A 27989-nucleotide genomic window follows, 5' to 3' on the forward strand; every position below is an offset into this window, starting at 1 on the left:
TGCACCCCCTGAGCTCTCTCTGCCCTCCCACCACCCGCCCTCAGCCGAGCGGGAAGGAGCCGATGCTGGGGACACAGAGCAGCGCCTGCCCACGGGGCTCCTGCCATCCCAAATTCCTGTCCAGGGCAGGAGGACTGGGGCAAAACCCCCTCCGGGAGCCAGGCTGGGGCTGGGACCAGCACAGAGAAAGAGCAGGGAGGGATTGCTGTGGAGGGAGGGATGGAGGACTAGGCCACAGCTCCATGTGTGTGCCCTCATGGCTCAGGGATGGAGCAGAATCCATCCCCTCCGGGCACCCCTGGCTCCTCTCCACTGCCCAAGGGGCTGCCAGGAGCTGGGAGAAGGCTGGGAGGCAAACCTTAACCTCAATCCTTCCCTCTCCCACCTTCCCCTCAGCTCCAGGTTTCCTCCTTCTTTACTCCCACCTGAACCAAACCATCCCCTGCTCCAGCTCGGGCATCACCCACAACACCCCTCTGAGTGGGATGAGACCCCGGGGCTAACGAGGGCTTGGATCTTAATTAGCAGAGTGGAATTTGGGGGCTGACAGGAGCTGGCAATGCCAAATCCCACCACCCTCCCCAGGAGGGCAGGAACAAGGAAGAAAAGGCGTGTTGTTTTTTTTTTTTTTCCCAAGGAAAACAGTTACCGTGCGACTCCAAAGGCTACAGGGGGGAAGCAAAAGGCAACCAAGGAGAGATACAGTAACAGGAAATATTTAATTTTTCCAATCTCCACTTCTCCGTTTTTATAAACTGAAAAGAAAAAAGATTTTAATATATTACAAAATATCTGTACAGAGACAAAGGTACAACCGAAAAAAGGCGCGCTCGGTCTCCAAAGGAAACTCGGGAGAGGTACAGTCAGAGTGTGACCAGAGGCTTCTCTGCTGGGAATTGCTACAGTGGGAGAGATGTCGGATTGACCCCAAAACCGGGATGGGGGGAAGGAGGAGGGAGCTGCCACCCCCCTCCCCCCATTTCTGTAACCTGCACTGAGGCTTAAATCCTTTTAAATGCAAAAAAATCCCCCTCCAAAACCAGAAAATCCTTTTGTCTTCTTTGTGCAGAGCGTTTGGAGAAAAACAGAAAAAAAAAGGTAAAAATTAAAAATAGAGGGGAAAAATAAAAGGAAAAGAGGTGGTGGGGGACAGGAGTGGCCCCACAGCCCCCATGACCTGGCCAGGCTGGACACCCCCAGCCTCCCCTGCTCCCATGGCCCTGGCAGGGAGTGAAAGGCTCGTGCTGGGACCAGTTAGGAAGAGCCAGTGGAGCTGGAATTGTGTGTCCTCCTGGGGGGTTGAGGGGGTTTGGAGAAGGGAATGGTGGAACCAGCTCCTGCAGGAGCCCAGAGCCCCCTGGGGACAGAGGGCAAATGCAGGGAACAGACACCTGGAATGTCTGTCCCTGGCTGGGGGTGGGACAGGGAAAAGGAGCCCCCCCAGCCCCTTCCCAGCCCCTGCTGGAACAGGGAGCAGTGGCAGTGGCCCCATGGGGAGGGGGGACACAGCTCTCCCAGCTGGGAGAGACCACCCTGACCTGGGACCAACCACCCCAAACTGACACAAACACCCAGAACTGGGACCAGTGAGCCCCAAACTGGGACCAGTGAGCCCTAAACTGGGACCCCAAGGCCAGGATGACACTGGCACCGAGGAGGGGGCTCATTCCCAGCAGCTTTTCCTGGGAATGTGCCAATTTGGAAAGACAATAAATAGGCCTCCACTCCCCAAGAGGGCTCGGGCACAGGAACACGACTTTTCCTTCCAAATTGGATGGGATTGGGAAGGAAGAACAAAAGCAGCAGCAGCTCCACAGCACCAAGAGCTGGCAGGAGCCAGGGAAGGGGAAAACAGGGAAATTCCCCCCCTTGAGAGGTGCCTGGTGGGTTCAGTGCACTGTGTGTCTCACAGAACTTCTCTTTTTTCCTCTCTGCACATCAGGGTGAACTAACAATTAAAAAAAAAAAACCAAACAAAAAAAGCCACCAAAAAAATCCCCACAGATTGACAGTGGGGATTCAGCAACTCAGCTCCTCAGCCCAGGCAAATAAAACCAAAATATATCCATTTCTATTGACTTTTCTCTCCCCTCCTTCCTCCCACGGCAGAGCTGGGTAAGGCAGGATTCCCCCAGGTGGAGAAGCATCACCTACTGAGGTGCATTTATTTAAATTTCTCTCTCTCTGTATAAAAAGAAATTAAATCCTGTTAGTAGCAAGGCCCCCCCCAGGTTCCCCCCCTCCTCCTTTAACACTCCAGAACTGTTGGCTCTAAAATTCAATGTTTTCCATAGGAAAGGCCTACTCAGAAACAAAAAAAAAAAGCTGATAAATAGGTACCTTTGTTTTATTCATCTCTTTTTTAAGTCTCATTGAAATGAACAGCGCAAGGGCCCGCTGGAGGAGAAAAACTCATCGTAAATACTTCCTTGACAACAACAAAAATAGAAATATGCTGATAGAAATGATACAGGAACACCTGGAAAAAACCTCACAGGGCTGAGACGTGACCAACCTTGGCAGGGTGGGCAGCACCAGCCCAGGATTCCGGGGGCAAATCACTCCCATCTGGTGGCAAATCCCACCAGGAGTTAAGATTTTTGTCTCCTTTTTTTAATTCTTTCAGTGTTCTGGAAGTTACAAGTGACAGAAATCCCCATTTTTTTTCAGGGAGGTGTTCACCTCGGCTCTTAAAAAAAAAATAATAAAAAAACCAGGAAAAATAAGACAATTCCCACTGCAAAGTTACAGCAGGAGGGATCCAACCCTCAGAGATCCTTCCCAAAAAAATCAGTGTACTAAGGCTGCTGTCACAGGGGGCAGGATCTGGCCCCGGAGCAGAGGGAAAACCAGAGGCCTTATGGAAAGAAAACAACATTGGATAAATTGAGCACAACCACTGTCACATCCAGGGCCCCCACCGCTGGGATAACCCCTCCAGGTGCCTCTGCATCAAAATATTCCCCTTTCAATTTGTTTTTTTCCTTTTTTTTTTTTTTGTTAAGGAAATTGGGAAAATAAACAAACAAACAAAAAAATAATCGCTTTGGGAAGCAGCCTCCCCCCAGCCCTCCCTGACCACGGGGAAACAGCTTTTCTTTTTTTTATTTCAGTTCCTTCTTCCTCTCATTCCTATTTTTCCATCAATCCCCCCCCTCCCCTGGCTCAGCCTGGGACTGTTTTTGTCACTAACCCAGCGCGGGAGGGTCCGGCCCCGGCGGGACCCTGCGGCACATCCCGAGGGAAGGGAGGAGGGAGGGATGCACGGGGGGGGCTCTGCAGCAGCTGAAATGTGGACAAGACCTTGCTCTGGCCAAAGAACCAAAGGAAACCGAGTCCTGTGGCTGAAGGAGGAGAGGCAAGGAGGGAGGGGGGCCCGGGAATGCTCAGTAGGGAACCCCCCGGCCCCGGCCCCCCCTCGGAGGCACTCTGCCAGGCCCTCGGAACGCCTTCCCGTAGGAAGACGGTGCCTGGGTGGGGGCTCCCCAGCTGGGACCTGTCCCTGCCCCGCTGGAACCGGCCGTTCCCGGCCCCAACTCGCCGTAGCTCTGGATTTTGGCCTCGGGGTGTCCCAGCGTGTTGTTGCTCCCCTCGGATTTGCCGAAGGATTGCCCGAGCGAGTGGAGGCCGACGGGGACTCTGGCGAAACGCAGGTCCTGGTCCCCTGGGAACTGCACCGATCCCGTGCCCTGGTAGTTGCTGGTCTCCCCGAGGTGGCTCACGGAGCCCAAGAAGGTCCTGCTTTTCCCCAGGGGCTGGGCAGAAGGTTCTAGAAGCGTCTGGCCCGAGTTCGGCTCCTCGGCACCGAATCCCCCCTCGGAGCCGTCGGCGCTGTAAGTCCTGGAGGGGTGGGAGCGGCCGTAGTCCCTCGGGGCCGGGGGCTCCTGCGTGGCGTGGCCGGGCAGCTCCGTGTCCTGCTGGGAAAGGAGCTGGAGCAGCGCAGCCGTCACGGCCGGATTCAACTCCTGGGCTGCTCCGGAGAGATCCCCTTCGGGCACGGGAGGAGGCGGCGGCGGTCCGGGGGGCTCGGGGGGTCTCTTCTCTGGAGGGACAATGCCAGGAGGACACGCTGTGGAAGGGTGACTCCTTTTAAACACCGTTTCAAACACACACACACAAAGACATTTCACAAGCAAACCAAACTGATCCCTGCCGGGAAGAGGCGGAGGGAGAGTTTTAAGGCTCCTGGGTGGGAGATCAGGGCAATGTGTTCATTAACATTGTCACCCAAAAGGCCCCACAGCAACAGCTGTCCTAAAACACCTGGGGCACCGGGGAGGGAATTCCCGCTCCTGGATAAAAAGGTGGATGTGGAGCCACACGAGGAGCCACACGCCAGCCCCGCGCTCCCCAAAGCCGGAGGGACGAGGAGCCGCCCGGCTCCGGAGCGTGGCCAGGATGTGTTGGATTAGACAGACACAAAGCCAAGCCCAACCACACAGAGTCCAGCTCCTCACTGCTCCCACAGCATCCCACGGGGAGCAGGACACCCGTTCCTGCCCCCTCCCACCAGCCCCAGCCCTGCTTCCCAACCTTTCCAACACAAGAGATCCAAAACAATCTCACCCCCCAAATATTTGCACAGAGTGGCCTGAGCATAAGAAAAACCTTTTGCTTCTTCCTCCCCCCTGCCCCTCTCTCCCTTATTTCCCCCCAAAAATCAGGATTTGTTTCCAATCAGGACTTGTTTCAAGCCCCTCCTGGCAAGAACAAAGCTCCATCAGGCCCCGGTCCCCCCCAGCTCTCACTGCTCTGGCACAGCCCCTGAGGCAGAGGGAGCACAAATGGGCCTGTCTGGGAGGTGGGAGAGGGGAGCACAGCCCTGACTCTCCCCTGAGGCAGTGCCACACGTGTGAGTGACACCACAGGTGACACCACAGAGGGGAGGATGTGGCTCCCCAAGGAACACGACCTGCTCCGCTCCCAAAACCAGCCCTGACTCCTCTCTGGAGCAACACACCTGAGCTGCCTCCTGCCCCTCACCCACAGGTGAAGGAATTACAGAGGCCACAGACACCTTGTTGGAATCACATCCTCAAATCACTGGCAAAACTGGTTATTAAAAAGGTCAAACTTTATTGTGAAAACCAGTAGTCTTCCAGGACCACCCCTCCACCCGTATCCATCAGTCCACTTTGAAAACTAGATTGTATTGAAATCCAGGAGAAAAAAAAAAACAAAAACAAAACAAAAGAAAAAAAAAAAACCAACAAACAATCTTCAGGTAAATTTGTAAAGCCAAGCTGATTTGGGGACAGCAATTCATTCCAAAAGAGTTATCAACAGAGAACAACGGCATGGAATTCCATCTGCTCTACAGTAACCTAGTTATCTTCCAGGACTAGGGCAACAACAACAGAAAAAAAAAAAATAATAAAAAAAAAAATAAAAAGCACGATCACAACTGGCTCGTGGTGGGCGGGTGTTGAAGGCACGAGAACACAGCACGTTCAGCTACATTGCAGGAGGTGGGATCGGGCCAAAACAGGCTCCCCGGAGAGTCTGAGACAAACCCAGGAGGCGCTTCTACAACTGGGTGAGGTCGTCACAGGCTGTGGCTAATAAATTCAGAAAATCAACAGAAACAAGAGACATGGAGAATCATTTACACTCACCTTTGGCAAGGAAATCCGAGACTTCACCGACACAACTGCTGCTCTTAAACTCTCTCACTATGAGAAGCTGGATTTCGGGGCTTCAAAACTGACCTGGTTTTATCTCACAACTGCCACTTATCCCTCTCCCTTCAGCACTCACCAGCTTTTCAGTTCCTTTAAAAATCATCTCTGCGTGTTTATTTATTTGTTTTTATTCTCGAGAGGGCAGGAAGGGCACGGTGAAAAACACTTGGGGAGATCAATAAGATGGGAAAACCCACAGAGATTCCTGTGCAAAAAAAACCCCCTCCCTGGATGTGCCAACTGCTGGCTGGGGGTGGGTTGAGAAGAACCGACCCTCCAGACTTCCCTTTCATTTTTGGGCAAACCCCCAAACCTTTAATTAATCTTCACTGACCCATTCACAGTGGAGCACTAAAGGATTTTAGAGTGAATGTTTGCAGTTCAAACCTCCTGAGCAGCCCAGCACTCACCGCAGGGAGGGGGGCACTTTGAAACCTGAGGTCTGAGCACATTCTACCCATCCCCTTCCCTCTTCCCTCCCCCAACGCTCCAAGCTCTCATTCCTCCTGGAAACCAGACCTATCCCGCTCCCTGGGACGCTCCAACTCCTCAAACACGTGAGGTTTTATTTATTTACCTGAGCTCTCCTCCGGGTGCCTCGTCGGGGTTTTCCGGGGCGCCCGCTGCTCGCTGCTCTTCTCCCCGTTGCTCTCCTCCAGGGCTGGGATCCCGGGCTCCTGGCTCTTCATGAGCTGACTCAGCAGAACCGCCAGCACGTTCTGCATGTCTCCCTGAGCGCTGGCTGCGTCCGGAGTCTGCTGCTCCTCCGGCACCTCCGGAGGGGGCTCCTCTATGGCTTCCTCTGGCGGCGCCGCCGGGGGCTCGTGGTGCTGCGCCGTGGCCTCGGTCAGCGCCGTGATGGACTGGTTGAGGGCCTCCAGCTGCTGCTGCATCTCGGGGTTCGAGTGCACGTTCAGGAGCTGGGCCATCTGCGGCACGCTCAGGTCGGTCTGGCTCTGCAGCAGGTTCAGGAGCACGGCCAGCTCGCTCTGGTTCAGCTGCTGCGTGATGTCCCCGAGGCCTGCGGGACACCCCGGGAGGGGACGAGAGGGGAGCGTCACTGCCGGGGGGGCTTTGGGGTCCTGGCACTGCTTGTGGAAATGGACACCCCTTCCCCACGTCCCACAGCAGTGAGCAGCCCTTCTCCACGTCCCACAGCCATGATTCACATCCTACAGCAAGGAATCCTCCTTCCATACATCCCACAGCCATGATCCACATCCCACAGCAAGGAATCCTCCTTCCACACATCCCACAGCACTAACACCCCTTTCCCCCTGTCCCACAGCAGTGAGCAGCCCTTCTCCATGTCCCACAGCCATGATCCACATCCCACAGCAAGGAATCCTCCTTCCATACATCCCACAGCCATGATCCACATCCCACAGCAAGGAATCCTCCTTCCATACATCCCACAGCCATGATCCACATCCCACAGCAAGGAATCCTCCTTCCACACATCCCACAGTCCTTCCCCACGTCCCACAGCCAAGATCTGCATCTCACAGCAAGGAATCCTCCTTCCCCACACCCCACAGCCATTCCCCACGTTCCACAGCCATGATCTGCATCCCACAGCAAGGAATCCTCCTTCCCCACACCCCACAGCACTGAACACCCCTTCTCTGTGTCCCACAGCCAGGAACATCCCTTCTCTACATCCCCGTGGCACTGAACACCCCTTTCTCCACATCCCCAGTCTGGGGCAAGGCAGGGAGGCTCCAGGAGGAGGGTTTCAGGATATCCTGCTGGGATTCCCACGGCACGGCAGCAGCACCCCGTGGTGCTGGGCACACACTGCACCCACAGAGCTGCTGCTGCCTCACTGCCCCTCCAACCTCCCAAACACCACTGCACACGGGGCTGCTGCCAAAACCCAGCTCAGCTGAGCCAAACCTCCCCATTCCTGGGTTTGGGAAGCCAGGGCATCCCAAGGATACCACGTTGATGAGGATGGAAGCCCCAAACCCACATCAGGGCAATCACAGCAGCTCAGCCCCTCCCCATGTCCCCATGGATCAGTCACCCCCTCCTGCCCTGGGAAGCAGGTTTCCCAGGATGGAGCCAAGCTGCAGTCTGGGATGCAGGAAGGGTGTGTTCAGTGACACAGCAGAAGGAATTAGGTCAAGCAGAAGGCAATTCCTGGCCTGGGATCACAGGGTTCTGTCCTGGCCTGCAAGGATCCAGGTTATCCTAAAATACATCCCTGGAGTGGCACCACCTCCCTCTGCAGCCCACTGGAGTGACAAGTGACAAGGGTGCCCCTTCACACTGACACTGATGTTGGAACTTTTTGGGAATAATGATGCCAAGGTTTGGTTTTAGAAGCTTAAACTGGAGCTCCTCTTGCTGGTGGGGGACGAGGAACGTGACACTCTTTTCCCAGCTGTTTGTTAATCCAAGCACCACCTTTTGTCCATCTGCCATGTTTCACTGAACACATGGATTGTGCATTCCCTGGAGCAAGAACTGTCTTCCTCATTACTTGTCAGCACAGCACTGGACACAAAGGAAGCTTTAGCCCCCATATCTGGGTTTTTATAAGGCTTCCACAGAACAATCAGGGCAGCTTTGTGTAACTCCACATTCCCAGGAATCAAAATACCTTCCCCTCCAACTATTTTCTAGGCACAGGAAGGTTGGTCACGGGTTGGTCACAGTGCACAAGTTCTGGTCCTGCAAGTCTTGACGACCTTTTCTGCAATTAAGTGTGATAATGTACATTTTTGCATATACCCCACACCTAATCTTTATATAACTTGATCAACAAGATCAAACTTCAGCTCCTGGATGTGGCTGCACCTTCCAGCCTATGATCTGTTCCCTCCCTGGCTTAAGTGACTCAGTGACTCCTTTCATCATTCAGCCTCTTTTAGAACTAATAACACAGCTCAGAACAAATTCACACTCGGCTCATCAGTGACTTCTGAAGACCAGACAGAACCCTCTGTGCCTCCACAGCAGAGAGAGGGGAGAAAAAAAAAAAAAAGGGAATAAAAGAAACGAGGACAGGGAGAGTCTGGAATGCCCTTTCTGCAGAAACAGAGGTGAAAGAACCAGACAGGCTCGAAAACCAGACACAAACCTCCCACACCCAGGGAGGGAACACACCGGGAGCCTTTTCCAGAGCAAAGTGGGCACTGACCTACTGCATCTGCAGCCCCAGGCTCTGCTTTGAGCTGGGCAGGCTGGGGGGGCACAGGACTGCTGTTGTTTTTCACAGTGTCTGTGCTTGTAACAGAGGTAGTTTCTTTCCGAGAAACTTTTGCCACCGGAGGCTCCTCCACGGCCACCCCGCTCTGCCGCTGCCGCCGGCGCTTCTTGCTCCACAGCTCGTGGCAATCCTGCCAGTGGGGGAGGCTGCAAGGCAACACTGGGCAGTGAGAAACACCCCTGGGAAACCAGGGGAATCCCCAAAACCCACAGGGAAAGGTTGTTAGAGCCCTAAGAGAAGCGCAGGGGATGTGCTTCCAGTGAAGCTGCGGCTGCCCCGCCCCTGGGAGTGTCCAAGGCCAGGTTGGACCTGGTTTGAACACTTGAACTCCTGTCCTTGGCCCTGCTCAAGGCCAGGCTGGGCAGGGTTGGACCTGGCCTAGTGGAAGGTGGCCCTGCCCATGGACTTAAAGCTCCCTCCCAACCCAACCCATTCCATGACGTTCCCCTGACTGCAGCCAAACCAACAAGGGGCAAGTCCTGGAAACAGGAAAGGCAGCCTAATTACAGGGAAATAATTTGCACTGGGATCTCATCCCTGAGTGGCCTGGGATCTCACACAAACCCCAGTGAGGGCAAGTCCACCAAGCTCTGAGGGTCTGGGGGATTTAAGGAAGGCCCTGCCTTGAGGAACTCTGAAGGAAACAGGAATTTTGTGGCTGTACTTGCACACAGATCTGCCAGAGTTTTATCATCTGCTTGACTGGAGTGGGAGGAAATTGCTACAGTGTGACACTGTTCAACTCTTCCACTCAATTAACACACAGCCTTAATGAGGCCTGACTGGTTCTCCATAGCACAGAGACAGGGATGTGCTACAACCCACTCTTGCACAACTTCCAACAGAGTTTTAGAGCATCTCACAAGCATTAAACTGGGCTTCATAAAACCAGCCTGTTATCAGGCAGAAATCTAACAGCACAGGAAGAGTGACTTGCTCAACCACAAGACAAAATGCCAGGGCAGAGTAGAGAAAAGAGCCCAGAAATCATAATTTTGACTGAAAAAAATCCCTCCAGCAGGGAGGGTCTCCTCCCCTCCAGCAGAGAGCCCACGGCTGTGGCAGCTGGGACTTACTCTGGAGGTGCCATTTTGCTGAGGTCAACGTCCTTCAGGAAGTCACTGTGCAGGGCCTGCTCTGCTGTGCAGCGTTTGCCAGGGTCCAGAGTCAGCATGTGGTCCAGCAGGTCCAGAGCAGACGAGGGAATGCTGGGGAGAGAGTGGGAAACACAGAGGAGTCAAGGGGGAACACGTGGAGAAGCCACTTCCAGAGAGAGACCCCTCAGGCCTGAGAGGAATCCACACAGCCAAAGTTTATTCCTCGTGATGCAGCAGCTGGGGCTGTGTCAGGGAGGGTCAGGTTGGATCTCAGGGAAAGGTTCTTCCCCCAGAGGGTGGTTGGGCACTGACCAGGCTCCCCAGGGCAGTGGGCACGGCCCCAAGGCTGCCAGAGCTCAGGGAGTGTTTGGACAATGCTCTGGGGACGTGGGGGGATTGTTGGGGTGTCCTGGGCAGGACCAGGAGCTGGATTGGATGATCCTTGAGGGTCCCTTCCAGCTCAGGATATTCCACGATATTTTCACTTTAATTTTTGCCATTTATGAAAAGCAACTGGGTTACAAATCCCACAGGGTTATCCCACAATTAGACTCTCCCCCAGAGAACATTTCCCTGAAGTCAGACCATGAGAATACCCCACTGCCAAGGGTGCTCCCAAGGGAATCCCTCCGAAGGCACCTGAGCCACATCAGGTGCTGAGGGAGGGCACAGTGACCCCATCCCAGCCTTCCCCAGGGGGAAAGAAGCTCCACAAACCACATCCAGAGGAGAAGAGGGGAGTCACAGAGGCCATGACCCCCCCCAGGCCCCCCAGGCCACTCACAAGGAGAACTCCTCGCGCAGGCGCCGGCGGTATTGCTTCTTGGGCTTCATAGTGTTGAAGTAGGGCAGCTTGATCACATCTGGCCACACAGCTGGGCAGGGGCTCCCACAGAGCCGGCTGGGAGGCAGGAGAGCAGGGTCAGGCAGGTGGCACACAGGGGAAGAGCCCCCAACCCCAGAGAAAAGCTCCTTCCCAAGCAACTCACTGCAGCAATGACCAAGGGCTGGGCACACCTCGGTGGGGTGTTAAAGGAAGGAGGTATCAGGAAGAGGGGAATGCTGAGCTTGAGCTCATAAACCACCCACACAGTGAATTTTTCTTTTTCTTACTGTAAATGTTAACATTTTTAAAATTTCTTACTTTAAATTTTAAAGATTTACTAACTTTTATTATCTTTACTAACAGGTGGGGAGGCCCTGGCACAGGTTGCCCAGAGAAGCTGTGGCTGCCCCTGGATCCCTGGAAGTGTCCAAGGCCAGGCTGGATGGGGCTTGGAGCAACCTGGGCTAGTGGAAGATGTCCCTGCCTGTGGCAGGGGGTGGGACTGGATGAGATTTAAGGCCCCTCCCAACACAAACCAGTCTGTGATTCTAATTTTCAGCATGAGATGTAATTTAGGTTCATGATTTTTGTACTCAGCTCACAGTGGGCACATAAATGAAAAGCCACACACACCTGATGGGGGTGTGGACACCTGACTATTCCCACTTGCAGTTCCAGGCATTTCTGGCCCTATTTTGCAGGCAGGGGGAGAGAACAAGGGCTCCTCTAACACACGGCCTGTGTGCACGAGCAGCTCCTGCAGTGCCTCCTCTCATAGACATGCATGTGCAACGCTTTACCTGATTAATTCAAGCTGAGCCAGTTCCAGATTGGCTTGAAAAATAGGCTTCTTTGTAAACAGTTCCCCGAGGATACAGCTGGAAAGAGGAAAAGCAAGAGGTCACGACAGCAAACCCTTGGGAGGAGCGTTTGAACAGCGCCGGGTTTCTGCTTTGCCCGAGGAGGGTGATTTGCATCAGGGCTTGTAGTTGAGCACTGACAGACTGACCTGTGTGTACAGAACCCCCGTGCTGGGCTCCTGGGGAATCACCTCCCTGCAAGGGGCTGCTTAATGCAGGAAGCCCTTGACGTGTTAACTCTTTGCAGGGAAAGGGGGGTGTGTCCATGTGACAAGGAAGAAGAACCAGGGATCTCGTTTCCTCCAGGTTCAGCTTTCAGACCTCACTGTGCTGCCCCAAACCATCCTCAGCTGCCCCAACCTGGGTGTCCTGGGACATGGACTTGTGTGGCCACACAGCTGGGAAAGAGGAGGAGGAGGGAGGGCACAGCTCTGACTCCTTCAGGCCTCGACATCCCTCAAGCCACCAGGAATCAGTGCCAGGAGCAGCTGAGGGGGACACAGACCTCTGGCTGCTGGGACAGGGACAACCCCTCTCATGGCACAGGACACTGAGCAGCAACTGGACCTCCCTGCCAGAATTCCCAGCAGGAATCAGGATTAATTGCTGGCTTTCACAACCCTCTGTTTGTGTTCTAAGCTCTGCTGAAGTTCAGCTGTGAATATCCCAATGGGAAGTGTTCCTATTTTGGGCAATCCAGCCCCCCTCCAAAAATTATATATATATATATAACATATATAAAATATATAATATATAAATATATATTATATAAAAAAATATATAATATAAAAAAATATATTATATAAAAAAATATATTATATAAAAAAATATATTATATAAAAAAATATATTATATAAAAAAAATATTATATAAAAAAATATATAATATATAAATATATAAAATATATAATATACATATATATTATATATAAAAATGTATATTTTATAAATATATATTATATATAATATATATATTTTTATATAATATATATTATATCATATATACATATATTATATTATATATATACATATATACACATATATACATATAAAATATACATATAATAGATAATTTAATATAATATATTATAGATAATTTATATAAATAATATATAATTATATAATATAATATATACTCATATAATATATAATTTAATATATAATTTAAATATAGTATTTTAAATACAAACATATTCCATTAATAATAGTAGTATACACTTAAATTTTAGTATTATTATTAATAATAAATTTAAATCTAGTTTAAGTATTTTTAATGTGAATATAAAACATTTTACATTTAAAACGGTATTTTTAAAAAACTTTTTTTTTCTCAGAACCCTGTGCATGGCTGGGACAGATCCAGCTGCAGGAACGAGCTCAGATTCCACGGGAAATGCTCCCGAGGTCACTCACCCACAGCTCCACACGTCGATGGCAGGGGTGTAACGCTCCTCCCCCAGCAGCAGCTCCGGGGGTCGGTACCACAGGGTGATCACTTTGTTGGTGTAGGGCCGGCTGGAAGGCAAAGCACAAACAGAAACTGATGGCAGGAGCCACAAAACCCTTCAAACCCGTTTGTTTTCACTGCCCAGCTGCAGAGTTCAGCAGCAGCAGGGGCACTGCAGGTGCCTCCACTTCCCTGAGTTAAGGGAAGAGGAGGTACCACGGGTTTTACAGGGCTCAGGACTCCAGTTGGAGGTACCCAAGACTGAATTCCTGCCCCTCAGGAGGCTGAATGTGCTGCCATCACTGAGTAGTGGCTGATCTGGGAGCCAAACAAGCTCCAAGGCAAACAGAGAAGATGTTTTGGCTCCTCATCATCTGGTTTTACAATGAGAAGTTATTAATGGCTGCCAGGAGCGTGTCTGTCCAACAGCTGGAGCTGGATGATACACTGGGAATCATTTCTCAGGACTTCCAAGCGCAGGGATCCCGTGGATGTTCAGGGGAAAGGAGCCCACCCAGCTGTGCCCACCCTGTCCCCTCCTCACCTCTCCTCCGAGCTGTAGAGTCGGGCGAGTCCAAAATCTGCGAGTTTGATTTGCCCACTGGAAGAGACAAAAAAAACCAGGCCCTGGTTTGAATCCCAGCAGGAGTCAAGCAGATAAATCACAGAACCCACTGAGCTGGAAGGGACCCAGCAGGATCAGAGCCTTGCTCCTGGTTAAACCCCAGTCCAAGGGTAAGGAAACCCCCCATGGAGCAGAAGGGCCTCCCAGAGCCACGTCTGCAGGAACCACTGCTGGATATGCCAGGCTGAGTTTCCCAGATCAGATTTAATGCTTCAAAGAAATGTAAAAAAAAAAAAAAAAGAAGCAATAATTCAGTGTCATCTCTACCACAAACCCTTCCCACTGGGCCAATATCCTAGAGGAATTCTTGAGGTGGATATCCAGCCATGGGGTTGGAACTATGGACAGGATTATCCCACACCTCCTGCCCCCGAGCACAGCCAAGGTGAGGACGATGTGTCCTCTCAGGGAGAGCACAGGGAAGAGCTTGGAGAGAGGTGGATCCACCCCCAGGTTACCTGTTGTTCAGTAAGATGTTGGAGCACTTAATGTCTCGATGAAGGAAGTTCTTTTTGTGACAATAGTCCAGACCCTCCATTAACTGTTTCATGAAAGACTTGATATGGTCCTCTGAGAAATGTACCAAGCCAGATTCTAGCAGCCCCATTAGGTCATGGTCCATGTACTCAAACACAAGGTAAAAGGCACCTGGGATAAGAAACAAAGAAATGATTGAAGAACAGAGACACAAAAAAAGGAGGAACAAAAGTAGATTCAGTTGTTGAAACAGTCTTTTCTGTGCACTTTTGTCTTTACCAGTCTTGGGATGTTTAGGGCTTAAAGGTCCTACATGACTTTTTTTTCCCTCCCTAAGGGGTTAAAAAACAACCCCAAAACAACTAAGTAGCCCCTCCAAGCTGACATCTGAAATTAAATGTGCACTCCAAATAAATTCCTCTGAAATCCTGGCCACATTTACCCACCTGCTTTGGTTATTTCCCTTCAGGAGAGTTTGTTGAGGAGATACCTGCTATGCATGGTTTGAACTCATGTTTGTGTTGCTCCCTTCTCTCTCATGGAAGAAAAGGTCCCAGACAAGAGCCAGTGGGATTATAAAACACCCTCCTTCCACGGTGATGGAGGACACAAGACTTCTCACACTATTGATAAAGTTTGTTGCCACTAATCAGTGTTAGAAGTGACCCTGTAAAGGCCTTTTTTTGTTAAAGCCTGTTCATCTGTGACTCTGCAGGAATGAAGTCATCCCTCTAGTGCAACAACTCACTGTAACTGGGATCTATCCTTTGAGGAAAGGCCGAGCCCAGCTGCCAAACTCCCTGGAACTGCTTATAAAGGAGGAACACAAAAAAACAAAAAAAAAACCCAAACCAAAGCCACTCCAGAGCTCAGATTTTGAGTTTTGCACTAAACCAATGGGTTGCACCACGTCTGTGGCTGCTGGAAAACCCCCACCTGGAGCAACCAGGTACCTTTGTCCTTCTTGAAATCCAGTGCATCTTGTTTGTCCGTGACGATCTCCTTCATGTTGACGACGCTGCGGTGGATGAGCTGCCGCAGGATCTTGATCTCCCGGATGGCCGTGATGGGAAATCCCTCCTTCTCGTTGTCCAGGCGCACCTTCTTCAGGGCCACCAGCTCACCTGCCAAGGCACACCTGGGTCACACCCTGCCCTCCTCACCAGCCCTCCCCAGGGCTCCAGGGAAGCTGGAAGGAGCCACGAGCACCAACACCCACCAAGGGCGGTGGAGGCAGCTTTAGTTACCCCCCTAAATTCAGTTAAATTGCTCTGCCAGGAGTTATCACGCTTGGACTGGTGACACCTGTGCTCCTCCTAAGCTGCTCCAGCAGGAACTCACACAGGGGAACACACATTTACCCTGGAATTTCCCACTATTCTCTGCTACAATCAAGTCTGACACGGGCCCACCTAAAAGGCAGAGGTTTAATTGGCACCTGTGGTTGCCACAACCACCTGACCAGGGGTCAAACCACACACCCAGGGCACAGGATCTCACAGGCAGAGTGGGAAGCTGGGCACTAACTCAGGATTTCAGAGCTCCTGTTCTTCCAGCCCTCTGGAAGTGCCTATTCCAGGAGCCATTTCTAGTTCTACAGGTATCGGTCACCAACCAGCCACACCACGGCTGTTGAGCACACCCACAGCAACAGGGGCTTCCAAAGGTGGAATTCACCTGGAGCCACTCTCCAGCCTTACCTGTGTCCTTGTCCTTGGCTTTGTAGACCTGCCCATAGGTCCCCTCTCCGATAATCCCAATGATGTCAAACTTGTCCACACAGCGCTTCCCCCAGTCGCTTTCCGTCTGTCTCCTCTCCCCATACCGAGGACAACAGATTCTGGGAGAGGGAACAGGCCTGTGAGACACCCCAGTGTCACCTGCCTGACTGCTGAACTGACCCCCAAACCCCAAAGGCAAAGCTCAGCAATGCTGGCCTTGCACTCCCAAGGATTTGAATGTTTGGGACAGTTCGGTGAATTCTGCTGTAAAATCCCAACTACTCCAGGCACTGCTGTGCAGGAATATTATCCTGGAGAGCATTATTATGCTACAGTAGGACAGAAATTAATGTTTGGGCTATTTCACAAGATGCTGGATATTTGATTTTTATTTCTAAGGCAGTGTAATGCTCTGTACAGAACACTAAGAGAGTTTGCTGCCTCAACAACTGCTTGAACTCTGTTATCAGGGGAAGTTCTCTGTGCCTGGAACATGGAATCGTGGAATTGTGGAATGGTTTGGATTGGAAAGGGTCTTTAAAAGCCCAGCCAGTCCCATCCCCTGCCATGGGCAGGGACACCTTCCAGTATCCCAGGTTGCTCCAAGCCCTGTCCAACCTGGCCTTGGACACTTCCAGGGATCCAGGGGCAGCCACAGCTTCTCTGGGCAACCTGTGCCAGGGCAGTTCCATCATCAACACTTCAATCATGAAATGCATCAAGAAAACATGGACATCTCCTATCTGGAATGACCAACTTCTAAAGGCACCACGAGCTTTACACAGGGGTGCTCACAAGGAGGTTTCTCAGGGCTGTGGGCACAGCTGAATTAAAGATTAAAGAGCTTTTGGGGTAGATGTGGCTGGAGATTGAACATGGCACACTCCAGCAACTTCTGCCACTAATCCTCAAATAAATGAGGGTCCACATATGAAACAACCCACAGGAAATGGTGTTTATACAAGAAAACACAGAAATAGGAACTTGTCTCCTCCCCATTTCACTTCCCTCAATAAAGAGGGAAAAAAAACACAAAAAAAAAACCAACCAAAAAAAAACAAAGCCAGGCTTACTTTGGTCTCTTTTTGAAGGGTTGCTGAGGTGGTGTGGCTGCCTTTGGTTCTGGGGAGTCGGGAGGAGATGGGTCCCCCCCGGGGAGCTCCGGGGGGAGCGGGAGGTCCGTGAGTAAGTGGCGTGGTCTCTGCTCTCTGTCCTTCTTCACAGGTTTCGGAGGAAGAATCTCCTTTGGACTAAACTCCGGAAAGTTAATACAACACAGGAGTCAGACTCGACACAGGGAAAAAGCTGCTGCAGGACAACAGCTCTGGTTGACAACCAGAAGTGTCAGAATTAGCACGGGCCAAGTATAAAATAAAACAGCTTTAAAATTTCGAGTGCCCGTGCAACAGGAGAGAAAAGTGTGAGAGTTGAACATGGCATTAAATAAACACACAGCTCTGCACTGGGACTTGCTCCATCTGCACAAATCAGTAATCACTTGGAGCTTCCCATAAGACAGCTCAGAGCATCAGTCAGAACCCACTTTCTGAGCTTTACTTCCCCTATTTACTTCACTTATCATCACGAAATTAAATGCATGACTTGGTAAGGCCTGCCAGAAATACAGACCCAGAGCTAGACCTCTCTCCATGAGCAACTTTTAACTTCATACCAGGGACTGAAATGTGGCTTTAACTCCTGAATGCTGCTGAGACACCAAGAGTTGATTTTTTTTAAATCCAGTTCCCAGTGGCATCAGAAGTTTGGTTCAGACTGGAAAGAGTCACGTGAGCAGAAAGAACCCACTTTGTCTCTCGTGTCCTCAGCAAGGAGAATTCCTGGGTTTGAACAGTCAGGAATCCTCTGCTTCACCATAAAAAGATGAAGAGATCCAAACAACCTTCCCAGGCGTGTTTTTAGGGCAGGAGCAGGTTTGGTGTTTGTCAGCACCATCAGCTCTGACACTTCAGCACAGATGAACTGATGGAAGTAGGTCATTTTCCCAATTATTTTATTAGACTCTGCCTAATCTGCATGACAATCTCTTGTGAAACCAAGTTAAGGAAGGAGGAAGACAAGAAACACCTGAAGTGGGAGAGCTGGACAGGCTAAAACTCAGCTCCCATTGACTGCAAACTCCTGAGGAGCAGAATAACAGTATTTAAATATCTATATAAAAAATAATGGAATTGTTTAACTGGAAAAGCCCTCTAAGATCAAGTCAAACCATCAACACTGTCATATTCACCACCAAACCACGTCTCAAAGGCTCAGCCTTTTTCCAGACACCCCTCAAAAGCCACTTCTCTCCAAGACCTTGGTGGGTGAAGGTGTGTCCACAGGGTCAACCTGCAGTGCCTGGCCTTTCAAGAGGCCCCTTCTCCCAAAAAATTCCCATTCTTTTGCCATTATCCGTGCTCAGTTTCCTACTTGCAGGCCAGCACTGGGTCACTGGAAGTTCAGTTGCCCCAGAACATCTCTGAGAGCCAGGAAACCAAACAGACCCTTCGGAGCTGCCCGAGCACAGGAATTAGAAAGGGTGAGCACAGACAGGCCAACAAAGACTCCTTGGAGCTCCTTTCTCCCCTAAAACAGCAGGGATGCCAACCCTAAAAAGGCAGCACTGGATCTGTGCTTGTAACCAGGCTGGTGCTGTGATCACTCAGCCAGATGTTCCCAGGAAGCCACACCAGCTCTGCCCCTTTGGAGCACGACACCAAACCCACACAGAGTTTGTGCCACTTCCTCCTAAACAGCTTTTCCTGCTCTCCTGGTGAATCCCCAGGGTTTGCTGTGAGGTCTGAAAGCATTGCAGGAGGTTCTAAGTCTGGAGAGGTTAAAGAGCCTCTAATTGAACGAGGTGCTTTTTGTGCTTGGACACTTCCAAGCCCTTTTCCAACTCTGTGCTCGGGGCTGGAACATTCCCCAGGCTCAGCAAGGACAACAAAAAGTCCAGCTCAGAAAGTTTTGCCCGTAAATAGGAAGGCAGTTGGTTAAGGGGGAGATTCTGCCCAGCTGGGGCCATATGGAACTGCCACCAGACTCAGCAAAATGAGCAGGATTTCCCACCCTTTAATTGGGAAAAAGTCACATAAAGCCACTTACTGAGCTTTGCTCCGTCCCCCTCATCACCCCCAGCCCTGAGGTCAGGGATAAAACAAAACTAAGCCACACCTGGGGGGTAAAAAAGAGCTCTGGGTGTAAGGGGCTGAAAAAAAAAAAACAACCACAATAGAGATTTGCAGGACAACTTCTGGGTTTGGAAATGAGGGAATGGAGCAGCAGGATTTGCTCTGACTGGCATTTGGGTTGGGAAAATCTGCTCAAAGCTCTTGCTGATCACAGAGACATTTAAACTCAGTTGCTGAACAACATCACACAGCTCAGGGAGGGCAACAACCACATGGGAGCCTCATGTTTAGGTTGGTGGCAGAGAGAACATTTCCCTGGTTGGCATCAATGCCAGGATAACCCACGAAAATCAATTCAATAATCAGAATATGGAACACAAGGAGTTCACTTCACCACAGGGTGATTTTGTATCGAGTCAGAAGCTGACTGCCCAAAACCAAGCTGGGAATACACAGAAGTTTTTAGGGAACTACAGGCTAAGCGAGTCAAGTAGGAAAAAGAATAAATATATATCACTTATGACCTGGAGTTAACAGCACTACAACACACCAACAGCTAGAAGGGAGAGAAAGAAAATATAAATATCTGGGTTTCTTCTTTTCCATCTCCATTTTGGTTATTCTGCTCCTTTCCCCTTTTCCTCCCACCAAAAATAAAAGCCCCACAACGAGGTTTTCCAGACGAGTCCATCACAGAAGCCATGACCACCCCCAGCCCAGCCAGAGCTCCAGTTCCAGGACAGAGCCAAGTCTGCATGTTTTGATCAGGAATGACAGGAAATCAAGTTGAAGTAGGTGTAGTTTCACTCATTTTTAAACAATACCTACTTCTCAAGCAATAAAGGACTGTATTAATGACTCAATAATTAAGACAATGCTTAAGTTCAACCAGTGCTGGTTTTACCCATGGGCATGACCTGCATGGTTGGTGAACTGGGAACAGAAAAAGCTCTGGTTTGTGTCCCTGGATTGGAAGTGTTAAGCTCTTCCCTGTTCCTTAAGTACAAGTTTTGGAGGAATTAAACAAAAAACCCAGCAATTTTAAAAAGTGAGTCTGTGCAAACAGCTGCAACACAAAGAGGTGCAAAATCCCAGAGCCACGTTCCATTCCTGCAGTAAACATGACCAAAGAGGGGAAACCTTTACTAAGCAGCAGCCAAACTCCTGTTTCCCACAGGGATAAGAGGTAACTACCTGCGTGGGATCACCAAACTCTCCACAGAAACCTGCCAGGGCCAACACCTGGAGTGGCCCTGGGATAACACAGCTATCCCAGCGACAGTTGTACCCTGCAGGGGAAGCTCCCAGCTGCCAAACTCCCCTCAAACCCCTCGTTATTTCAATGCAAAGGGGGTGCTCTGCTGTGACCTTACCTATCCAAGTCATCTTCCCCAACTAAAATAGGGGGCAGCGGAAGCGGAGGCAAGGTGGAAGTTTTCAGGTGTGGGATAGCAGCCGTCACAGACACTTGGGTTTTTGCAGCCACCTGCACAGAGGACTGGGAGTTCACCTGAGAGGATAAAGTAGACGTCCTTGGGTGGGAGGAGGATGGCAAAGATGTTGGGGCTGGAGGAGGGGCCTGGACAGGAGTCACTTGGGCTGGAGGCAAAGGCGGGACGGCGGGAGACGGAGGCAAAGGCGGCAGCGGCGGAGTCGGAGGTGGAGGGGTGGTGGTGGGCAGGGGTGGAGGGGGGGACTTGATTGAGGGCAGGGGGGGTGGGATCTCCTTCTCCGCTGTGTCTGTCTCCTTTGGAGATACCAGGTCCTCCGCCGCCGCTCCGGGCTTCGAGTCCTTTGTTCCCGAGGGTTTGGAGTCCCGAGCCGGCGCGGGATGTTTGCGCTCCGCGTTCTCCTCCGGCCGGGCCCTCGCCGGCTCCGCGGGGCCCTTGGGCTCGGCGTTGGTGTGCAGTAAGTTCACTGACTCGGGGTCTGGCGGGGCCTTCTCCAGCTTAACAATTTTGGTGGCCTTTTTAGACTCCGGCCCGGCCTCCTTCAGCTCGGCCAGGCTGTTCTCCTTCCTGGCCAGGAACACCGGGGAGCCCTTCGCCTCCTTCCCGTCCACCTTGGCCGCAGCTGCTGCCGCGGCCGCTCGCTCCTTCTTCTTCCTGCTGAGCTCTGCTCCCAGGCTGGAGTTCAGCGGGAGCCTCGTGGGGGAGATGCTGGAATGGCGGCTGCGGGACCCAGACCTCTGCTTTTTGCTGTGAGATGAGTGTCTTGAGTATCCAGGGCTGCGGCTCCGGGACTTCACCGACTTCCTGGGGAGAGAGACGCGAAAGGAAGCTTCTGTCAAACTCTGAGCTACTCACCAACAACTGAACCCGGGCTTGGGCAGGTCAGAGGGTCCTCAACACCTGTCAGGAGAGATTAAAGCTGCTGAAAGGGGTTTATTGAGTCAATCAGGAGCAGTTTCACACCTTCCTGGGCCAGGACAACCCTCACCGGTAACACAGAAACCAAGGACCAAGGCTGGACAATCCCCAAGGAAAAGAGGAGATCATGGAGCCAACAGGAGACCTCAGTCCAGAGGATGAGCTGGCAGTCTGGGAATCTTTCACAGGAATCAGGTACCACTTTAAAGGAAACAGTGGATAAAACAAGAGCAAATCTGTCTCAGGAAATCACACACTTCGAGCTCATTTCCCCCCCTGGTTCTTTTACTGCACAGTGTGATTTGGGAGAAATGAAAAAATAAACCAGCAATTTTTCTGAGGTCTTGGTCTTCCTCTACAACAAATGGGCTCTAAGTCATGTGTTTATGAAGGAACAATCACAGAAAACCTGTGCTGTGAGTGAAGCAAGGTGGGGAACACCTCACACCATCAGGCTGAACCTGCTCAGGAGGGAGCAGCCACCACCAGCTCAGGGGAGACTGATGGGGAAACTGGATGAAAAAAATAAAATGGAAGTGGAAACTAGAACTTCCAGAGTCCACGTCAAAATTCCTGATAAACCAGAACCGCTTCCTCCACTCCAGCAGGAACTAGGATTGGATGTTGAGACAGAAGGTTTAATGGCAGGGGAAAACCAAACATTCTGAGAGCAGACCCTATAAATACCGTGATAGACACAACACTCCGTGATTACTCAGGGCATATTTGGAAAACATGGAATTCTCTCAGAACACAGTCCCAGAATAGCTATAAAACACACACCTCATCCCAAACAGGTCCAAACACAGGCAGGCAGCCCTGGATCGCCTGTAACCACGCTCAGAACACAACTAACAACGAGGTCTGAACTCTTTGTAGGGCCACACAAATTAATATCACCCCGAGACAATCAATATTGGCAAAATAAACTGGAGAGCTGAGGTAACACAGAGCTCCTGGCTCGTCACCACAAACACCTGCCAGGATGGGCAGCTGGGACTGGGGGAGGTTCACCAGAACCCCCTTCCCTCCCTGCTCCAAGGATCAGCATTCCTCTCTCTCACTGCTACAACCCCAGGGCTGCAGGCAGGTCCTCACCTTTAAACTCACAAAATGAACATACAACCACAAGGAGGAAAAAGCAGGATCTAAAGCCACTCAGCTGTTTTGCCTCTTCAGCACACCAGGAGCTCCGCCTCAGGATCGTCTCTTTTTCCAAGGTTTTTTAGGGAACTGATGATCTGGGACACAGCTCACCTGCCACCAGGAGCTGGGAGAGCAGAGTTACCTTTTCACCACGCTCCAAGACATCTGGGGCTGAGGAAAACATTCCTAATGAACCCTCTGGGACCACAGTTTGGGGTTGGCATTCCCTCCTGCAATCCTTCCAGGATGGGCTGTTTAAGGTGCTGCAAGACTCCATTCCCTGCTCCTTGTTTCCCACCCTCCCTCACCATTAACCCCCAGGAGTTACTCCAATCCATGGAATGGGTTGGAAGGGACCTTCAGGCCCATCCAGTCCCAGGAAGGACACCTTCCACCAGCCCAGGTTTTCTCTTCACTAACAACAATCACCTACCCTGATCACACAAAGAGCTCTGTTATTTCCAAGCCCATTTTCCAGGCTGGTGTTTACAGCTGCTTTGTCAGACCTGAAAAAGGCCCCACATCCAGAAGCCTTCTTGCTTTCCCAGCTCCACACCACTCCAACAAGCCTCACCTCCCATCACTGGACCATCAGCAGCCCCAAAAGCACCAACACCCAACACCCACAGCACCTGCTGAGGGGCCTTTCACCACTGGGTATCTCAAAACAGATGCAACAAGGTACACAAGGTGCACAGGGAGGTTTTGCTTTTGGAAGAGAACCTTTTCCATCCTCTGGAACGATTTTTTGTGGCTTTGCCTGCAGCCACTTATTAGTACTTTTACCCCTTTAATGTGTATTAATGAGGACTCCAACCTTATTTGCTTTGCCAAGGCTATCCAGGATGGATAAGGGGCAAGTCAGTGTCAAATGCAGATCTTCTGGATAAAAATGCCCTGGGATTAAAAACCACCTCGTTGTCCCTCTAGAACTGGCAACCAGAAAGGGAAGATACCAACCATGAGGACTGAGAGTTCACAGAGAGCTGAGGGTGATGCCTCACCTAAAAATCCAAATAAAAACCATTATGAGATTCATTTAACTCACACAAGCAGAAGACTGGAATGGCCTTTGGAGACAGGAATGCTGGAACCTTCCAGACTCCTCATGCTGAGCAGGGCCCTGGTTAAGGGGTGTTACAGAGGGAACCTGCAATCAGGTGGCAAAGCCCCACATCACCCACTAACAACCTTCCCAGGAACACCTGCAGGCACCAAAACGTTTCACCTGCTCCAAACCACAACAGAAGTCAAGAATAAAGTGGGAAGTGGTACCTGGGAAGCCCAACTGCTGGAATTTCTCAGGAAACAAGCTCTGTTTCTTCATTTTTTGAATGCCCAAAGACCTTTCACCACGGGCAAGAACCCCAAACCCCAGGATGTGCTCACTCACACTCAGTACTAAGCTGAGGACCCAGCACATCCCACCTCCAGCAAGCTGGAGGACTCTGGAATTCCATCTCCCTGTTTTAGCTGCAACAACAACAGTTTCTACACAGAATGGCAAAGCACATCTGTTATTTTCCCTGCTGACCAAATCCTCCTTGTTTCCCGCTTGATGGGAAGAGAGAGTTGTTTTCCACAGCTGCTGGAAGTGCAGCCCCTCTGGATTTTCTCCAATCAGCACACGGATTCAGTCCCCCAACACCGTGTTTTGGACGTGGAGATGAAAGGAAATGCAGAATGCACCAAAAAACCCTCATATTGTCACTCAGTGGAAATAACTGAGTGTCCCAGAAAAGCCTGAAGAACGTAAGCCACAGTCAGGTGTTCAGGGCCCGAGTGTGCCAGTTAAAAAAAGGTTTTCTCTCCCAAAAATATTCCAGCCCCTCCACAGGAACCAAGAGAAGGGATGACAGAGTCACTGCCCTAAGTCAGCTGCCTCAGTACAAGGTGAGTGTAAACAGTGAATAACCTTTGCAACCTGTTTTGGTTTGGGGTCCACCACTGAGTCAAAGATGTCCTTAAAAAGTGGGTCTGTCAGTTCAGGGAAGCAGCACAAAGTTGCTCCCTTAAAATCAGGAAAACGTAACCATTTCAGAACTCAGGAGCAACCAACCAGCTCCAGGTTCTCCTGGGAAGTGGAGTAACCTGAGGGGAAAACACACCTCTTGGGATACCACTGCACTTCCCAAGGGTTTCTCCCTGCTTAGGGCTGAACTGACACTTCTCAAGTGCCACAACACACAATTACATCAATTTATAGCCACATCCTGCCACTGCAGCCCTCCTCTTCCAAATATCAGTACATAACGTGTAAGAGCAGCCAAAAGGATTGAGGGGAAGGAGGGGAAAACCCTCCAGGCCTATCCCTGAGGGCCTCCCAGGTGCACACAGAGAAAACAGGGCAGGGGAGCAGCAGCCTGGAATAAAGAGATTTTACATAACAGCTTCCAGGGGGTAAAACCAACAGAGGCCTCCCAGCAGGGACAAAGGCAAGTCCACCATGGAAGGCAGCGTTCTTGAAGGGAAGTTTGAGTGACAAAGACCAAATTCCAAGAGCCTTTGGGAAGTGCTGATCTGGAGGATGCAGCGCAGCAACCAAGGGGCTGAGCATTCCTATGGCCATTACATTCCAGGTCACATCTGAATTGCCATGGAGCTCCAGCCAAAGCTCCACAGCATCCATGGTGACAACTGGAAACTCACTGAACACGGGCCAAAGCTGGGGAAAAAAAAATTAAAAAAAAGGATCAATGTTGGCCATGTAACAGGATGATTAATGAACATCTGAAATAAAACACACAGAACTACCTTGAAGTGATTGTTTCCTTCTGCAGCAAAGTTATGGAGTAAAGAAAAGAGGAAGGAAAAATGAGAGTTAACCCAAAATCCAGCTGGTTGGCTCCTCGCCCTTCCAGAATGCCCAGATTTCAGAAGGGAAGGAAGAAACTGAGAAAAGAAAGTTCAGGCTGAGAGATGGAGTTTGCACGTGGCCAACTCTGATCCAAGGGGAAAGACAAGACAAATCAGTTCAGAAAGAGCAAAATCCACCCAAAATGAGCCCTCCTGAGAAGTGGGATCAGGTTCCCACATGGAGTAAACAGATAAAGGCTTCCAGAAAGGGGTGAAAGGCTCCCCCCCGCTGAGCTTCCCACCAGGTAAAGCGCCTTAGATCCCGCTCCGGAGCCCAGAGGCCACTCCAGAGGTGGGTGTAACTTAATCCCAGAGCTCATCCAGCCTCCCTGCCCAGAGCCAACATGGACGCTGCCTCCTGCCACGCTCGGAGGCGTTTCCCAAAGCGTGGACACCATTCCAAGGGAATTGCCAGCACCCCAACCACAGCAGCTCCACACACACCACTCCATGGCCAAACTCAGCACCAGTGGGGAGGAAGAGGAACCATCCCAGTCATGGAATGGTTTGGGTTGGAGAGGATCTTGAAAACCATCCAGTGCCACCCCCTGCCATGGGCAGGGACACCTTCCACCAGCCCAGGTTGCTCCAAGCCCCGTCCAGCCTGGCCTTGGACACTTCCAGGGATCCAGGGGCAGCCACAGCTTCTCTGGGCAACCTGGGCCAGGGCCTCCTCACCCTCCCAGGGAGGAATTCCTTCCTATATCCAGCCTAAACCTCCTCTCTTTCAATGTGAGTCCACTCCCCCTTGTCCTGCCACTGCATGTTCTTGGAAATAATCTTTCCCCACCTTTCCTGCAAGTTCTCTTCACTTGAACTTCTTAAGAGGCAAAACCTGAGCTTTCCAAGCGCTGGGATTCAGACACACACACGAGGCCCTGGAATTTTCTCCTAATATCCCACCTAAACCCCCACTGTTCCCATACCAACCCATTCCCGCTCATCCCATCGCTCCATCCCCTTCTAAAACCTCCTGCCCCACCTCTCCCGTAATTCCCTTCACAGGCTAACCCTCGGCATTCCCATCCCCATCCCAGCCCTCTCCCACCCGCCGGGAGGGGGGAATCACACGCACCTGGCGATGGGGCTCCTGCTCACGGAGCGCTTGGAGGCGAAGGGGCTGCTGGAGCGGCGGCGCCCGTAGGGGCTCGGGGACCTCCCGCTGTAGGAGCCGCTGCCCCTCTCGTAGCTGGACGAGCGCCGGCGGGCGTAGGGGCTCACGGAGCGCTGCCGCCGGCTGTAGGGGCTGGGCGAGCGGGCGTTGGACTGGTAGCCCATGGGCTCCTTGTAGGGCGGGCTGAGCGACTGCCGGCGAGAGGAGCCGCCGGGGCTCTTCCTGTAGGGCTCGTAGGTGCTGGACGTGTGCGAGCGCGGCGGGCTCAGCTCGTACTCCTGCACGTAGGAGGCTCCCGAGGGGCTGTCGTCCAGCTTGGGGCTGTCCGACCACTTCCTGTGGGGGCTCCGCGACTTGCGCTTGGGGCTGTCGAGGGTTTTGTAGCTCTTGGGGGCGTCCCTTTTGCGGTGGCTCTTGCCGCGCTCCTTGTGGCTGGACTTGAGCTCCCGCTCCTTCCTGGACTTCTCCTTGTGCGCCTTGGCCGAGCGCGACTCCTTGTTGCCGCCCCTGGAGGAGGGAGCCTTGGGGTGCTCGTCGCTCTCCGGGAGCCTCTTGGAGGATCCCGAGACCCTCTCCTTGGCGGACCTGCTGGAGGCTTCCAGGCCCTTCTCCAGCTTCCTGTCCTTCTCCGCCTGCTTGCTCTTCATCAGCTCCCGCAGCCGCTTGTGCTGGTGGTGCCGGTGCTTCTGCGCCCTCTCGCCGCGCTCCCTCCTGTCCTCGCTGTCCCTCCTGTCCGGCCTCAGGGCCACGTCGTCCGAGAAGGTGTCCGAGTCCGAGCTGATGTCGTCGTACTCCACCAGCGGCTTGATCACGGCTCCCAGGGGCGCCGCTGCCTCCTGGGCCGCCAGCGGGGACTCCTTGGAGTGCCTGGATTTGTGCCTCTTGTGCCTGGAGCCCGCGCGGTGCCTCTCCCTGCTGTTGGAGCTGCCCGCCTGCGAGGCCCCGCCGCCGCCGTCCTTCTTGCCCCCATGTCTCTCCGGGTTGGGCATTCCTTCCTTGCCCCGCTGCGCTCGGGAACGGCCGAGGGGAACTCCTGGGAACCCCCCCCGGGCTTCAAACTCCCTCAAACTCCCTCCGCGCCCGCCCCGGGGCCTCGGCCCTCCCTCCTACATGGGGAGCGGGCCGCGAGGCCCCGGCGGAGGCGGGAGGGACGGGGAGGGAGGGGGGACCCGGGAGGGGAAGGGAGGCCCCGGGAGGGGGCGGGGGAAGGGCCGCGGCCTCACCGCCTCATCCGCGGGGGCCCAGGCCCGGCGCGCGGGGAGGCGGTGCCGGGGGGGCCCCCGGAGCGCTGCCCTCCCCCCCCCGCGGTGTCGGGCGGCGGTGTCGGATCCCCGGGCGAGGGTCCCCGGGCGAAGGGCGGGTCCCGGCGCAGCCGCCCCCGGCCCGGCCCGGCCCCCGCGCGCTGCCCGACCCGGAGCGGCGCCGA

At 52.2% G+C, this 27989-nt stretch overlaps 1 protein-coding gene across 3 annotated transcripts; it reads right to left on the minus strand.

Annotated features, from left to right (window-relative positions):
- Window positions 1–700: 700 nt before the first annotated feature.
- On the minus strand, window positions 701–27987 carry CDK12 (cyclin dependent kinase 12). 3 transcript variants are annotated; one of them, XM_064636924.1, is made up of 14 exons: window positions 26525–27987; window positions 20452–21333; window positions 17021–17197; window positions 15927–16066; window positions 15180–15350; window positions 14208–14397; window positions 13669–13725; window positions 13091–13192; window positions 11619–11696; window positions 10777–10893; window positions 9972–10103; window positions 8827–9041; window positions 6259–6702; window positions 701–4042 (listed from the first exon to the last, which is right to left on the minus strand). In XM_064636924.1, the coding sequence occupies exons 1-14, from the start codon at window positions 27550–27552 to the stop codon at window positions 3387–3389; spliced, it is 4389 nt and encodes a 1462-aa protein (XP_064492994.1). In that variant the 5' UTR covers window positions 27553–27987; the 3' UTR covers window positions 701–3386. The 3 variants fall into 3 exon arrangements, with proteins under 3 accessions (XP_064492994.1, XP_064492993.1, XP_064492995.1); XM_064636923.1 differs by having other exon boundaries at window positions 701–4069; XM_064636925.1 differs by lacking the exon at window positions 701–4042 and adding an exon at window positions 5057–5558 and having other exon boundaries at window positions 26525–27984.
- Between the last annotated feature and the right edge of the window lie 2 nt (window positions 27988–27989).

This window comes from Pseudopipra pipra, chromosome 26 (genome assembly GCF_036250125.1).
Source record: "Pseudopipra pipra isolate bDixPip1 chromosome 26, bDixPip1.hap1, whole genome shotgun sequence".
NCBI lineage: Eukaryota > Metazoa > Chordata > Aves > Passeriformes > Pipridae > Pseudopipra > Pseudopipra pipra.